This window comes from Aotus nancymaae, unplaced genomic scaffold (genome assembly GCF_030222135.1).
Source record: "Aotus nancymaae isolate 86718 unplaced genomic scaffold, 86718_ANA_hifiasm-v0.15.2.pri h1tg000002l, whole genome shotgun sequence".
NCBI lineage: Eukaryota > Metazoa > Chordata > Mammalia > Primates > Aotidae > Aotus > Aotus nancymaae.
This window is the reverse complement of record NW_026988413.1, coordinates 23,242,389-23,256,716: the sequence shown is the minus strand read 5'-3', so window position 1 is coordinate 23,256,716 and position 14,328 is coordinate 23,242,389. Positions and strand designations below refer to the sequence as shown.

The following is a 14,328-nucleotide window of genomic DNA, read 5'->3' as shown; positions in this document are numbered from 1 at the left end:
TGTTTCTTGGTTTCTTCTACTTTACAACCTTAGGTTTAGGAGGCTAATCTGAATAAAGATCTCCAAAATCCTGTGATGAGATACTCTCCGTACAGCATTATGTATACCCTTTTCTTTGACTCTCATAGTCTCTTTCTCCATATACACATATGTACCTCTACTTTGTGTTTGCCTGCTTATCATTTACAGGGACAGGAATTTCCTGATGTAAAAGCACTTCACACAATTAAACAATACTCTTTTGACAGGGTTCCATCTGTGTTCTAACTTAACTTTGAAGTGAAGTATTTTCTTTTCTAATGAGATTCTTTTCACTGTTAAAAATTCAATGTTTTCATACTTCCATAGAACTAATGAGTAGCACTGTTGGGAAAATTGGGCTTTTTGATTATTCTCTTCTATACCCTTGACTCTCCCTCTTGTCTCCCATTCAACAGATCATTTTTAAACAGTTACTAGGTGAAAGGGCCCATGCAGTACACTGTGGCAAATTGGGGAAAATAAAATAGAGACTCACCAAAAATGTTGAGGAGCTACTTTTAATTTGTGAAAATAATTGAACAGAAGCAAAATGAAGATGTTCTGTAGTGATGTTTGGTTAATAATACTGAGTTCATTAGCTTGATACAATGAGTCTGTAATATTCTGTGAAAGAGCAGAATGCAAAGTAGTGTGAACAGCCATATTTCACAAAATATAAAACAGTGTGGGATGTGGCTAAGAATGAGAAAATCCTCTGTCAATAAGAATTACTGGTTTCTAATGGTGGAGAATTACTCTACCATTGGAATGGTGGAGATTCTGGATGATTTTTTTAAAAAAATATTGAAAACTATAGTCCAAATTCTCAGGAGAAGGGCATTACATGTCAGATAGATCATGTCCTAGTTTCAGGAACTATGGGTTATGATCAAAGGATCTGTCAATTATTTTATTTAATATTTTATTCAATAAACATTTCCTGCAAGTCTACTGTGTGCCAGCCATAGAGTAGTACTACTAGGCATGAAGGATTCAGCAGTTAGCAGTTTACACTTTGCCTCTGGCCACATGGGGTTTTTTGCTCATTACTGTATCCATTTATTAGTGAAATATTCCAAGTATTAACCTAATGGTCTGAATTGCTGGCTAGGGATGATTAGATGGGAAAATAAGGGAGCAAAGTAAAAAAAAAAAAAAAAAAAAAAAAAAAAAAATTCACAAAATATGTCACATTTTCCTCTAATCTCCAACCTCATGAGAGTTTATGTAAGATAGTAATTCTAAAAACCACAGCTTCACCATTTACTAAGCAGTTACTGTGTGCCAGTCTCTGTTTTGAGTGCTTAATTTTTATTTCCTCATGTAACCATCAAAACAATCCTGTGAGGTAGGTAGTGGAAGACACAAGTAAAGCTAAGAGAGGCTAAGTAACCTGCTCAAGACTGTGCATTCCAGGTCTAAACTCTGGAAGCCCCACTGTAAGTGTTCCGCTCTTGACCACTATCCTCTAAGTCACTCCCCTCTGCGGAATGACAGTGAGTGAGGTTCACCTCCTGGATGGACAGGAAGGTTCGTTTACTGTGTCCTTCCTGCTTGTGAAAGGTAGGTTGCCCATTTAATATAACTACTTTTTTTTCATTTCTATTTATTTTTAATTGAAAAATAGAAATAATATGCATTTGTGATATACATGTTTTGAAATATATATACATTGTGGGATAGCTACCTTGAGCTATGTAATATGTATTACTTCACATACTTATTCTTTGTGGTGAGAACACATAAACTCTGCTCTCTTGGTGATTTCTAGTATCTACACATTGTTACTAACTATAATTACCGTGTTGTACATTAGATTTCTTGATCTCTTGAATTTACTCTGCCTGTAAATTTTGTATCCTTTGATCAACATCTCCTCCCCTCCCCCATCCCTTGGCCACCATTCTACCCATTTTTCGCTAAGATAAAGAAGGGACAACATATGAACAAATGATCATCATCATTGGTCATTAGAGAAATGCAAATCAAAACCACATTGAGATACCATCTCATGCCAGTTAGAATGGCTATCATTAAAAAATCTGGAGATGACAGATGCTGGAGAGGATGTGGAGAAAAAGGAACACTTTTACACTATTGGTGGGAGTGTAAATTAGTTCAGTCATTATGGAAGACAGTGTGGTGATTCCTCAAGGACCTAGAAATAGAAATTCCATTTGACCCAGCAATCCCATTACTGGGTATATGCCCAAAGGATTATAAATCGTTCTAGTATAAAGGCACTCGCACACAGATGTTCATTGCAATGCTATTTACAATAGCAAAGACCTGGAACCAACCCAATTGTCCATCAATGATAGACTGGACAGGGAAAATGTGACACATATACACCATGGAATACTATGCAGTCATAAAAAATGACAAGTTCATGTCCTCTGTAGAGATATGGATGAATCTAGAAACCATCATTCTCAGCAAACTGACACAAGAACTGAAAACCAAACACCACATGATTTCACTCATAGGTGGGTGGTGAACAATGAGAACACTTGGGCACAGGGAAGGGAACAATACTCACAGGGCTAGGTGGTGGGGGTGGAGGGGAGTGGAGCGGAGGGACAGCGGGATGGGGGGCGGGGGTGGAGAGGATGGGTAGGGATAACACCGGGAGAAATGCCAGATGTAGGCAACAGGGTGGCGTGGGCATGGAGACAGCAAACCACCAAGGCATGTATGCATACAATAAAAAAAAAAAAGAAAAGAAAGAGATTGGTGAAGCAGCATTAATTTTTCTCTTTCATTCTCACCCACATGTTTTGTGCTTCTGCACAGTGAGGTCTCTTGCAGCTCTGAAAGCAGATTTGGAAACATGTTGAATGAGTCCCCTCCAGTTAGGGCTGACAGCATCAACCTGGATGTGTCATGTGAGATGGATGTGTATGCTCTAGGGAATAAACAATTTGAATTTGAAAGAAATCACTCAGCCTGGAGCGATGGGGGCCCCTCTGTCTGTACTGCTCAGTGCAGTTCATATTTCAGGAACACCAATGGCAAATAGAGGACTAGGAAAAAAGAAAATGAGGCTAATTTAGAGTCTTCTGCCCATCTGCATAGGAGCAGATTGACTAGTAAAAATTTTGTTCTAATAAATGTTAAATATTTTGAAAATGTAGGAAATACTTATACTCAGAAAACTCTTTTCCAAAGTCCCTTTGAAGAAAATAGAGATTCTGTTGATTAATTCTCATAATGTTAAAAAATCACAAATAGTTTTGGTGTATTTACTGATTAGCAAATTAATAACTGGTTTTCTTTTGGGAGCCAACCAGGTAGGCTAGGATGCACCTGCGGCGGGGGGATCTTTTTGAGGGTTAGATGAGATCAGAAGGGGTCAGCGTAGCAGGATGTGGTATTTGGAGATCTTCAAATTGTGGCCATGCTTAACCATCTACTTTTATTTCTCCATTTTTCCTGCCTTCTTCCACTCACCCTCTCTTTAAAGATCCATTATATCTTGTTTTTGGTCACAGTTTATTTTCCTTTCACATTGATAACATCAGTTAAGAAGCCTCAATGCTTTCTTGTGCCTTCTCAATTTCATCTGTCTTTCCCGCATTTCTCTGAAGGAAAGCTACTTTTCTCATTATGATAATCTTATATATACACCATCTTCATCCCCCCCACCACATGCGCACACACACCCCAGGGGTTAATAAAGCATTTAACTGGTAATATGTAAGATTAACCGCAGTGTATTGATTTAGTAAAGAAAACTCTTTATTAGGTTAAACAGCTAAACTTAAGGAACTATTTATACACCACACTTTAAATGTGTCTACTTAGACAGCAATTTATGAAATACTGTCTTTGATATGTATAGGCATTTTTAAATTTTTCTAATTTAAGTTTATTTGAGTAGTGAATACATTAACAGTTTTTAACAATCAAATGATTATTAAAAGTAATAATTCAAAAGACTCATTTCCACTTCTCTCCCATACCTGACCCCCACCTCTGCCTCCTATGGGTACTTAGTAGTTTTTTATGAGACCTCCCACAGTGTCTTTATCTAAAATAAACAAATGAGGATATATCATTTTTATAGAGAGGTTAGTATAATAAATACTACTAACTAGATTGATCTGAGCTTGCTTTTTTTCCATGTAATAATATATCCTGGATATCTTTGCACATTAGTACATGAAAAGTTTCCACATTTGGAGGTAGTGGGAGCTGTACAGTATTCCAATATGTAAATATACCACAGTTTATTTAATTATTCCCTAATGAACGAACTTTCAGGTTGTTCCCAGTCTTTTACCTAAAAACAATTCTGTAATGATCTATATACCCTGTATGTAGATTATCACATCCATTTTTAGAAACAGCTCTCAGAAGAATGTCCCAGAAGTAAGATTTATGGGCCATAAAGATGTGCATCTGGAGTTTTGAATAATAGTGCCAACTTGCCTTCCATAAGGGTTCTACCATTTTTCACTCATATCAGTAATATATGAGAATGCCTCTTTTTTTCACATGGCAACAGAGTGTTTTCAAACTTTTGGAACTTGGCCAGTTGCGTTAGTGTAAAAATTGGTATCTCAGTATAGTTTACTTTGCATTTTTCTTATGAATGAACACTTTTTTTCTAATGTTTAATGGTCATTGTATTTCTTAGACTATAAACAGTCTTTTCATGTGTTTTGATCTTTTTTATTTTTTACCAAGTTATTTGGGTTTTTTTTCTTCTTGAATTCTGGCCATCATCTGTGATATAAATTGCAAATATATCTTCCCAGTTGGTTTTTCATTTTATATTTTCATTTATTTTTCTTTTCCCCTTTTTTGAGAAGAAATTGAAGTACAGTACAGCTCTTGCTTTCTATAGCATTGGACAACTGTAAAAATGACCATGCAAGCTGAAACCACGCAAAGCAATCTTAACCAATGAGGATAGTCACAATTGTTTCATGACTTTAAAATTTTCTGTCAAAACATTAAAAAACTTTGAGAGGCCAAGGCGGGCGGATCATGAGGCCTGCAGTTCGAGACCAGCCTGGTCAACGTGGTGAAACCCCATCTCTACTAAAAATACAAAATTAGCCAGTGTAGTGGTGTGCACTTGTAATCTCAGCTACTAAGGAGGCTGAGGCAGGAGAATCGCTTGAACCCAGGAGGTGGAGGTTGCAGTGAGCCAAGATCGTACCAAGTCTCACTGTACTCCATCCTGGATGACAGTGAGACTCTGTCTCAAAAAATTAAAAACTCTCTTCCTGTCATTTATAAATATATACAGAAATGAAAAATGAGAAAACTGATATGTATTCAGTATACTGTAACATTAGAAACATTGAGAATTAAAGTGTTTTATTTTTTGGTAAAATCTTACCAAGAGTAGTTTAGCAGTGCTTGCCACCCCCTTGTATACTTTACAATAAACAGCAAGCGTCTTTTCTGGGCCTCAGCAAACTGCCATACTCCTAAGTTTGCATAGCTGCCAGCATTTTATCTTTTTTTTTTTTCAATGTTGTGAAATATCTCAAGGAGTTTTTTAAATGTGAAATTTGTTGCCAACGTCACTTCCTCTGTCATCTCATCCCTCTTCACCCTCTTCATCCCTTTGGTCACAAGCACCTTCCTCGTTTGTGCTGGCCTGCAGTCTGGCTATGCCACTCCAATGGCAGCAGTGTCAACATTCCAACGGCCAGCTATTTCTCCTGTAACTCCGTTTACATTCCATTCACATTTCACTTCCAGTGTTAACACTTTGCGGTACTTTTATCTCTGTTGGCCAGTTCCCGCTTTCAATTATCCGTTGTTATAAAATGTCACATGGGTTTATCAGTGGGAAACAGGGAGGCACCCCAGCTTCATGCTTTGCTGCCTGTACGTGAACTGAATAACAAATGCACGGTAACCAGTTGCCAGTAGACATTGGAAGAAGTGATGTGATTGGTCACTAATCATGATGAACACACATCAATTATTTACATAGGGATTTCAGAGAAGCTAGCAACAAAGTTTATACTTTATTTAGTTACTTAAATTTAATGTACTGTGGTGACTATATTGTAGTATTGAGGTATTTAAATTATGTAATTGATGGACTGATGTTATTTAACTAAAAAACAGTAGTCACTTCAATTTGTTCATATTAAACCATACAAAGCAGGGGCTGCTGTATAGAAAATTAAAAAGAATAATGTAACAAACATCTATAGACTCATCACTGAAACTTAACAATCATTAACCTTCTGCTATGTATTCTTTAAGTGTTTTTATTAAAGGAAATAGATAACTACAAGTAAGGTTGAAGTTCTCCGTTGTCCTCCAACTCCCATCCCATTCCCTTTCTTAACCTCTGAACTCACATATCATCATGAATTTTAGAGTATCCTTCATTCTCTCTCTTTCTTTTTGACATTTATACCTATACCTGTAAAGCAGCAGTCCCCCAACCTTTTTGGCACAAGGGCCAGCTTCATGGAAGACAGTGTTTCCTTGAGCAGGGGTTGGGGGAGAAATGGTTTCGGGATGAAACTGTTCCACCACAAGTCAGACATTAGATTCTAATAAGGAGCATGCAACCTAGATCCTTCACACACACAGCTCACATTAGGGTTCATGCTTCTTTGAGAATCTAATGTGATGGCTGATCTGACAGGAGGCGGAGCTCAGGTGGTAATGCTCACTCATCCAGCAGGTCACCTCCTGCTGTGCGGTCTGGTTCCCAACAGGCTGTAGACCCATACTGGTACATGGCCCCTTGGGGGGTGGGGGGATGAAAGGGGGTATCCCTGATGTAAACATTTCAGTGGGAAATATGTAGTCTTGGGGGTGTGCTTTTTAATTTGCATGAAAACTTGTGGTTTTTGTTTTTCACATTTTCCCATTGTTTCTCGTAGTCTTATCTCCTTCTTGAATTAAAAATACTTTTTGTCTTCTCCTTCCCCACCATTTTTAGAAGTCATGTTTTCCATTTCATCCTATTTCTATTCAATTAATGGAGTAATTTATATTTTTAAAAGATTAAAAATTATATATAGATGAGTATTATTGATATCCTACCTTCTTCACAGAAATAGCCAACACCTAGATATACTCATGTCATGTCATATTTATATAACATTTTCCTGATAAATGTAATAACCGTCTTACTGTTTGTCTTCCAGATTTATTCAGGAGATTGAGCATGCCCTGGGTCTTGGCCCAGCCAAACAGTGTCCTCTTCGAGAGTTTCTCACCGTGTACATCAAAAACATCTTTCTCAATCAAGTCTTGGCTGAGATCAACAAGGAGATTGAAGGAGTCACTAAAACATCTGACCCTTTGAAGATTCTGGCTAATGCAGATACCATGAAGGTGCTGGGTGTGCAGCGGCCTCTCCTACAGGTAGTAATACACTTTGAACTTATTATTTTTATCAGCAGTTTTTATTGACTTGGCAAGAGTCATAAATTAAAAAAGAAGAATTGCCATCTGTTTCCATATTCATCAGGGACAAAACAAGAAAAAATAAATTAAATAGGCACTAGGGAAATTTAGGTTTAATGTAGTTGGATAATGGAAGTTCCTTAAGATCTTTAAGGAAAAAAAACAGTTAGCTTTGGATATGAGAGACGGTGAATCTCATTAACATGCAGGCAATTCCTCATTACTGTGCCTGGAATTTGTCCTTGAAAGGAACTATTTTTCCATTAGTGAATGCATCCCAGAGTATGGAAGATTAACAAGAAGGAAGTTATGATGCCTAACCTCAATTACCAGCAGGAAACTCTCTGTATCTTTTAAGGGCAGACTTAACTTTCAATGACTTGGCTACCTCACAAAGAATTTGAACCTGTAAACTGGCCTTTAAAAGTCAAATCACTGAATTCACATGATGATCTTGTTAATATTGAAAATTTTACTTTGTATAAAAAAATGGTATCTTAGCATCAGAAAAAATAATGTCAGTAGATATTTTTGATTAATAGGCTTGAGGCATATATTTTATATACATTTTAGCTAATGACTTGGAGGTAAATATAAAACTAAAAGAAAATTAGTATGAGTTTAAATTATAGGTATACATTAACTATTACTACATTGGAATTGAATCCTTATCATGTTTCTTCATTTAAGAGGATAGACAGTCACATACTTTTACGGAAATTGTATAATATGAGACTATTCACAGTGTGGAAGGCTTGAGCTTTTCAAAGAGAAGTGGCATAAATGAAAGGGAGTTATACTTGCTCCAGTTTCCTGACCTTACCTGCCTTGACATAAGTCTCCCTTTATTTTTCTATGTACATTAGAATTAACAAAAGTGCTGGACCTTTCTTAGGGAAGCATCCTAGTTATGAGCATTCTTTTTTATGAGCAAGCTTTTTTATGATATTGAGAAAATAGAATAGGAAGGTGTTCATTTGGATGGACTAGGTCTCTGTTAGCCATGCACCTGGTGAAGGATCTGTACTGAGTGTGGGGTGCAGTGAAGGGGGAATGCTAATGGCACATGCTCGATCCTCCTGCTGGATTGCTCTTCCACCAGCTCTTTGCGTGGCTGGGGTCTTCTCCTCTCTGGGTGTCACTTCAAATGTCACATCCACTGGAAGGCTTTATCTGACTGTCCTACCTAAGTAGGTCCCCTTTCCTGGTTATTCTCCTTCTCTCATTCTCCCTCACACCACCCCCATCTATTATCAATACCGAGGCCAAACCCTATGGACTGTGTCATGGAGGCCCCCTTGCCAGGTGACTTCTGATCAGGTTCTGCCAATAGGCAGCTTGAGTAGAAGACTGGAAAGTGGGAGGAGAAAGAGGGTGGGTGATTTCTTCTCCCTTTCTTCTTCACTTCTCCCTCCATAACCGGAGTTCCTGCCAGGTGACACATCCTCCGTAGCTCCAGCTCTCACTAGACTCTGGCAGTACCATTTCTTCTCTTTGCCTCTTGATTTCAGCTCTCTGCTGTTACAAGTATCTGGGTGCCTCAGTATTCCTTGTTGCTTCTTTCAACTTTACCCATACCTCTGTAAGTTATTTCTTCATTTATATGTCTTTATTTGAATTATCTGGATAGAATACTTTTTTTTTTTTTTGGTCAAGATCCTAGATAGATCTCCCTAGGTAATCAGTATTTTAACACTTGTTTTTTTCTTCCTAACACTTATCACAACTCTAATTATTAATTAATTTCACTGACTTGTATATTTTCTGTCTTTTCCCACTAGAAGGTAAGTTCCAAACACATATTATAGTGCCAGGCAACAGGAAGGTGCTCAATGAATAACTTATTAAATGAATGCATGATGGATGGATAGATGGATGGATAGATGGATGGATGGATGGATGGATGGATGGATAGATGGATGAATGGATAGAAGGGTAGATAGATGGATGGATGGATAGAAGGATGGATACAGTGAATAAGTTTTGAGAATCATAAATACCTGCAGAGTCAGAATGGGGAGATGAGAAATAGAGAGTAACAAAAATATGTTTGCTTTTATGTGTTGTCTGACCATATCATCGGCCTCATTTCCATCAGAAAACCTTTTAGTATTTATTTATCTGAAGTGTCACACTATATGTCATATAGAGCAACTTGAATATGCTTAGAGTACTAAATTTAAAAGGAAAAAAAAATGCAACAGTACACTACAGAGTGAATCTATGAACTAATAATGCTGGCTTGTTAAATGTAATAATTTGCAGCTTCAGTAGCAAAGATGCTTTAAAACTCTTAACTTGTTGACTACAGTCTGGGCCACATCAAGGCCATATGCTACCAGCTAAATGATGTATCTGGGCAATCTGTCCATGAGCCTGTCAGATCACTCCCAACCTCAACCCCAGCCATTTTGTACATGTTGCTATGCCTCTTGTCCTTTATGTCATTGTGAGGCTAGGTAAGAACTCCAGCTTTACCTCTTTTCTCTTTGACCTCGTCAAGATATATACAAGTGAATAAATCTTGAGACTAAGACCATTCAAGCTATTAACCTGCAAATTTTTTTTTCCTAGAGCTAACACACCTGCTTCATTTTTTTGATGATTATGTTGCTCTATTTTTTATAGAAATTTTATGAAAATGCAAATTATTTAAACTATATTAATAAGTTTTTTTAATATTCTCAGAGAGAGTTATGTATGCTATTTTAAAAGCAAACAAGGAGATGGTTATTTTCCTTTCCTATCTTGGATATTCTCCTGCCTTATAGTGATTGTAAATTGTTTTCTAATCATTTCCCATACTCAGGCTTCATTTCTTTTTTTGTCTTCCTCTACATACACAAGGTGAATTTTATTCTTGAATGTGTTTCTATGTTTCCTTAATATTTTATTCCCAGCTAATTGTAGGTGGCTAATCCGAAGAAAGAGTAAGAAATCATTTTCAAAAATTTTAGCTGAGAATCCAAAACCAATGTTAAGAAGGAGCTTGGAGAAATATGTGTATGTGTGAAAGATGCATGTGGGTTAAGTATTCAATTACAGGAAGTATAAATATGTCCTTTAAAGTTCTTCCCTTTGCTAAACTGTTGTTAGGTCACAGAATAGAAGAGAGGACGTGCCTTTCCCTGAGGCAGCACCCAGTGTCACACAGCATCAGCCCAGCCAGATTCTCCAGGATGGTGGGAGGACAGCTGTCTCAGTGATGCTTCCCTTTGTTTGATGACGAACAGACACAGTGCCTAGGAGCTCTGTGAAGAGAACCCCAGGACACTTTGTCCTTGTCTCTCTGAAATGGCATCTGGGCAGTACAGACACTTGGGTTGTTAGAGGCATTTCCATGGGTGCTAACGTGTTCTCAGTGACTTCACTTTCTAGTCACAGATTCCATAGGAGGGAAGGAAGGAAGTCAGTAGGAAGGAAGAGTTGACAAGCAGCATTTTATACACAAAACAACTGTGCAAGTGTTGGCCCAAGCTGATACAGCAGAGAAACACTAGTAGTAATAATAGAAGAAGTAAAAACAGTAAGATGGCAGTTATAATAGTAGATAGTAGTAATGATAGCAGCTAACACTTTAGTAGCATTTACTATGAGTCAGACACTATTCTGAGTGCTTTGTCTGTATTGACTCGTAAGTGTTTAAAATGTATGGCAGCAACTCTGAGTGGTATTCTTTTTATGGTGAGAAAACTGAGAAACAATGAAATTAAATAACTTGCCCACAGTCACATAGCTGCCAAGTAGTAGACTGTAATTCAAACCCAGGCACTGTAACCCTGGAGTCTGTACTCCCAGACAGTTCTACTCAAAGTGGATTCTGAGGATTATGCTTGTCTGCAAGCTGTTTGTCACCAGTCTGCTGTGAGACATAGAGAATTTAGGAGTGAGCATTTAGATACTTAATTTTTTTTAGCATTTTGACATTGTTGATTGAATCCAGTAATAAAAAAATGGGCCTTATGTTTTGTATATCTTCATAGGTTTTAAAATTTCTTTTTTCTAGCAATTCATTTTTATATTTTATCAGTATGCAACAGGTTGGCGATAACAACTGGGCTCTTCAGTTAGAGAAACACTCTCTAAATCCCTTACTCTTCTATACTGACTAAAGTACAGAACCATCTCATTTGCCTCAGTGCCTAAAGCATTTTACAATAGATAGATAGAAAAGCATGGATATGTGTTGTAGTTGGGTCTCTCCTAAATCCCCAGCTCCTAGAATAGTGTCTGCCATAGAGGAAACACTCAATATTTAATAAATAGATGAATGAATGAGTGAATGAAATGAATTAATGATGACTTCCTTAGTACAAGGACATGCTTGTGTTTTCTGCTCATGGTATAAAACTCATGATCTTGGGTTTAAGATTGTTAATGGTGCTTAAATTAAAATGTCACAGTTCTTATGACTCTGATGCCCCCAGGATGAGGGCAGGCTTGGATACATCTTGTGGTCTTACCGTTGAGATCCCTCTGTTGCCATCACCTTTTCTGCAAAATGGCTTTCACCTGTTGCAAGGCAAAGTATGTTGATTCAAACTAAGGAAATCTCTTAAGAGAAAGTACTCATTTCTCCTGATTAAGATTCTGAACATGGAGTTCTGTAAACAGTCCATTGAAGTGGATACCATCTCATGCTGTATATGTCTCCCAGAGTACAAATTATTCGTTCCTTAAACATGGGGAGACAGCTTGAACTGATTCACTTCAGTTCCCTAGTTTATCATTGATTTGGAGACCCATTTAATTTATGGCTTCTTTGGTGTCTCCATCTGAAAAAAGAATGAGGGGACTAATGCTTAAGGTTTTTCACCCACCTATCAAATTGCTGAATGGGCAACTATCTATGTGAACAAATGTTGCAAGCAAACTTTCTTCCTCTATCCCTAATGGAATATCCCATACCCTTGCTACTTAGAGTGGTCTGTGGCCAAGAGCATCAACCTCTGAATCAGTCTGCATTTGTACAAAATCGCCAGGTGATTTGTATATACATTAGAGTTTGAGAAACATCACGTTACACCAGTGCAAAACCAAGTGTGGCCCATGGACTGGGAGCATCAGCGTCACCTGGGAGCTTATGAGAAATGCAGATTCCTGAACCTTACTCCACTCTGGAAATCTCTGTTCAAACCAGCCCTCCAGGTGATTTTGATACTCGCTAAAGTTCAAGAAGCATTCTCATAAGACAACGTCATCATGCCCAGCTTGAGGTTAGGAAATGGAATCTAATGTTGCAGGCTCTTAGCTTTGTGGTGAACAACAGTAGTCATTTTTTTAAAAGGATTCAGCTTTGTTTCATGCAGGCCCAGGAATTGTAAAAACAATATTTGCAGCAGCAGCAGAAGCTGCCTCCTAGTTTAGCACATTGATTTTGCAAAGTTGTTTCCAAGTACAGGATGAGTACATTTTCTGGCTCATGTAGGGCAATGTGAGACAAAGGCAGCTTTTCTAATGCTCAGGCTTAACCTCCCACATCATTGGAGGAACAAACATAAGCTGTGCAAGTGCAAATTCTGGGCAATCTTGAAATGTTTAAAGCATATTTTCATTTTCCTCTCTGCCCCAGTATTTGTCAGAGTAACTTTTGAGAAGTGAAATGGCTAGAATCCGCCTGCAAACACCACACTGTCATCTCTTCCTCTGCCAGCTGCACTTTCCACTTATATCTGCAGGCTTAGAGCAGTGATTCTCTCCATCACTACCCATTAGAATCACCCACAAACTTCCTAAAAATACCACTTTCCAGATCCCATTGGTTGGTCAGGGGTAGGACCTGCATGGGCATCAGTGTTTGGTATGATGCCCGGATGATCCCAACATGCAGCCAGAATTTATACCACTGGCCTTGATCTTTCTACTCCATAGTATCAGTTATTGTTGGGAGAGAGTACATCAAAAATTATTGTTGAAGGCCAGGTATGGTGGCTCACACCTATAATCCCAGCACTTTGGGAGGCTGAGGCAGGTGGATCACTTGAGGTCAGCAGTTCGAGACCAGCTTTACCAACATGGCAAGACCTCCATCTCTACTAAAAATACAAAAATTAGCCAGGTGTGGTGGCGCACCTGTAGTCTCAGCTACTTGGGAGACTGAGGCAGGAGAATCACTTGAACCCAGGAGGTGGAGGTTATAGTGAGCCAAGATCACGCCACTGCACTTCAGCCTGGGAGGTAAAGCAAGACTCTGTCTCAAAAAAAGAAGAAAAAAATTATTGTTGAAGCTTTCTTTAATGCAGTCACGTTTATAAAAGACTATTCTGTTGGATACTTTGAACCGAGCCTTGTACGTAAGCTTTAGAATCACACAAATGGATTTAAGTCCCAGACATTTCATTTGATAGCTTTGTGGCTGTCAGCAAACTGCTTAACTTCTCTGTACTTATTTCTTCCCCTATAAATTGGGAATTGTAAAATCTGTGTCATAGAAACACTCCAGTGGTTCAATGGAATAATAAAAAACGTGCCCTCTCCTTCCTACCCCAGGTCACCTGTGGTGACTGCTCCATGTTGACTCTCTGATGTGTTACCTGTCTGCTCCTTAACCGCCCACCTTCCTTCCTGAACTCTACTGACTTCTCCTCAGCCCCTGCTGTCTCTGCCCAAATTTTCAACCTGCATCTTCTCATCACCAGCTTGCTGTTTACCCACCTTCTGTTCTTTCTACTCTAGCATCCACCTAGTAACTTCTCTTTCCGGCCTTTTACCACCCTGGTGTGACAGCAAGAGATTATATTATTTTACCTCCTTTCTCCTTTTCCTGGAATTATCAGCTGGTCATTTATTAGCAGCACAAGCAGCATGCAGTGTTTTTGACCATTAAAGCTAGGGGATTTGTTTCCTAAGGCTGCCATGACAAATTACCAAAAACTTAGTGCGTTAAAACAACACAAATGTATTCTTGCACAG

General features: G+C 38.3%; 1 protein-coding gene across 1 annotated transcript in view; it reads left to right on the top strand.

Annotated features, from left to right (window-relative positions):
- The window catches only part of EXOC4 (exocyst complex component 4), an 819,820-nt gene that overhangs the window by 576,712 nt on the left and 228,780 nt on the right, over positions 1 to 14,328 (top strand). Inside the window, exon 11 of the mRNA XM_012473980.2 lies at positions 7,155 to 7,374. Coding sequence (XP_012329403.1) covers positions 7,155 to 7,374 — 220 coding nt within the window. The remainder of the gene's footprint in view (positions 1 to 7,154; positions 7,375 to 14,328) is intronic.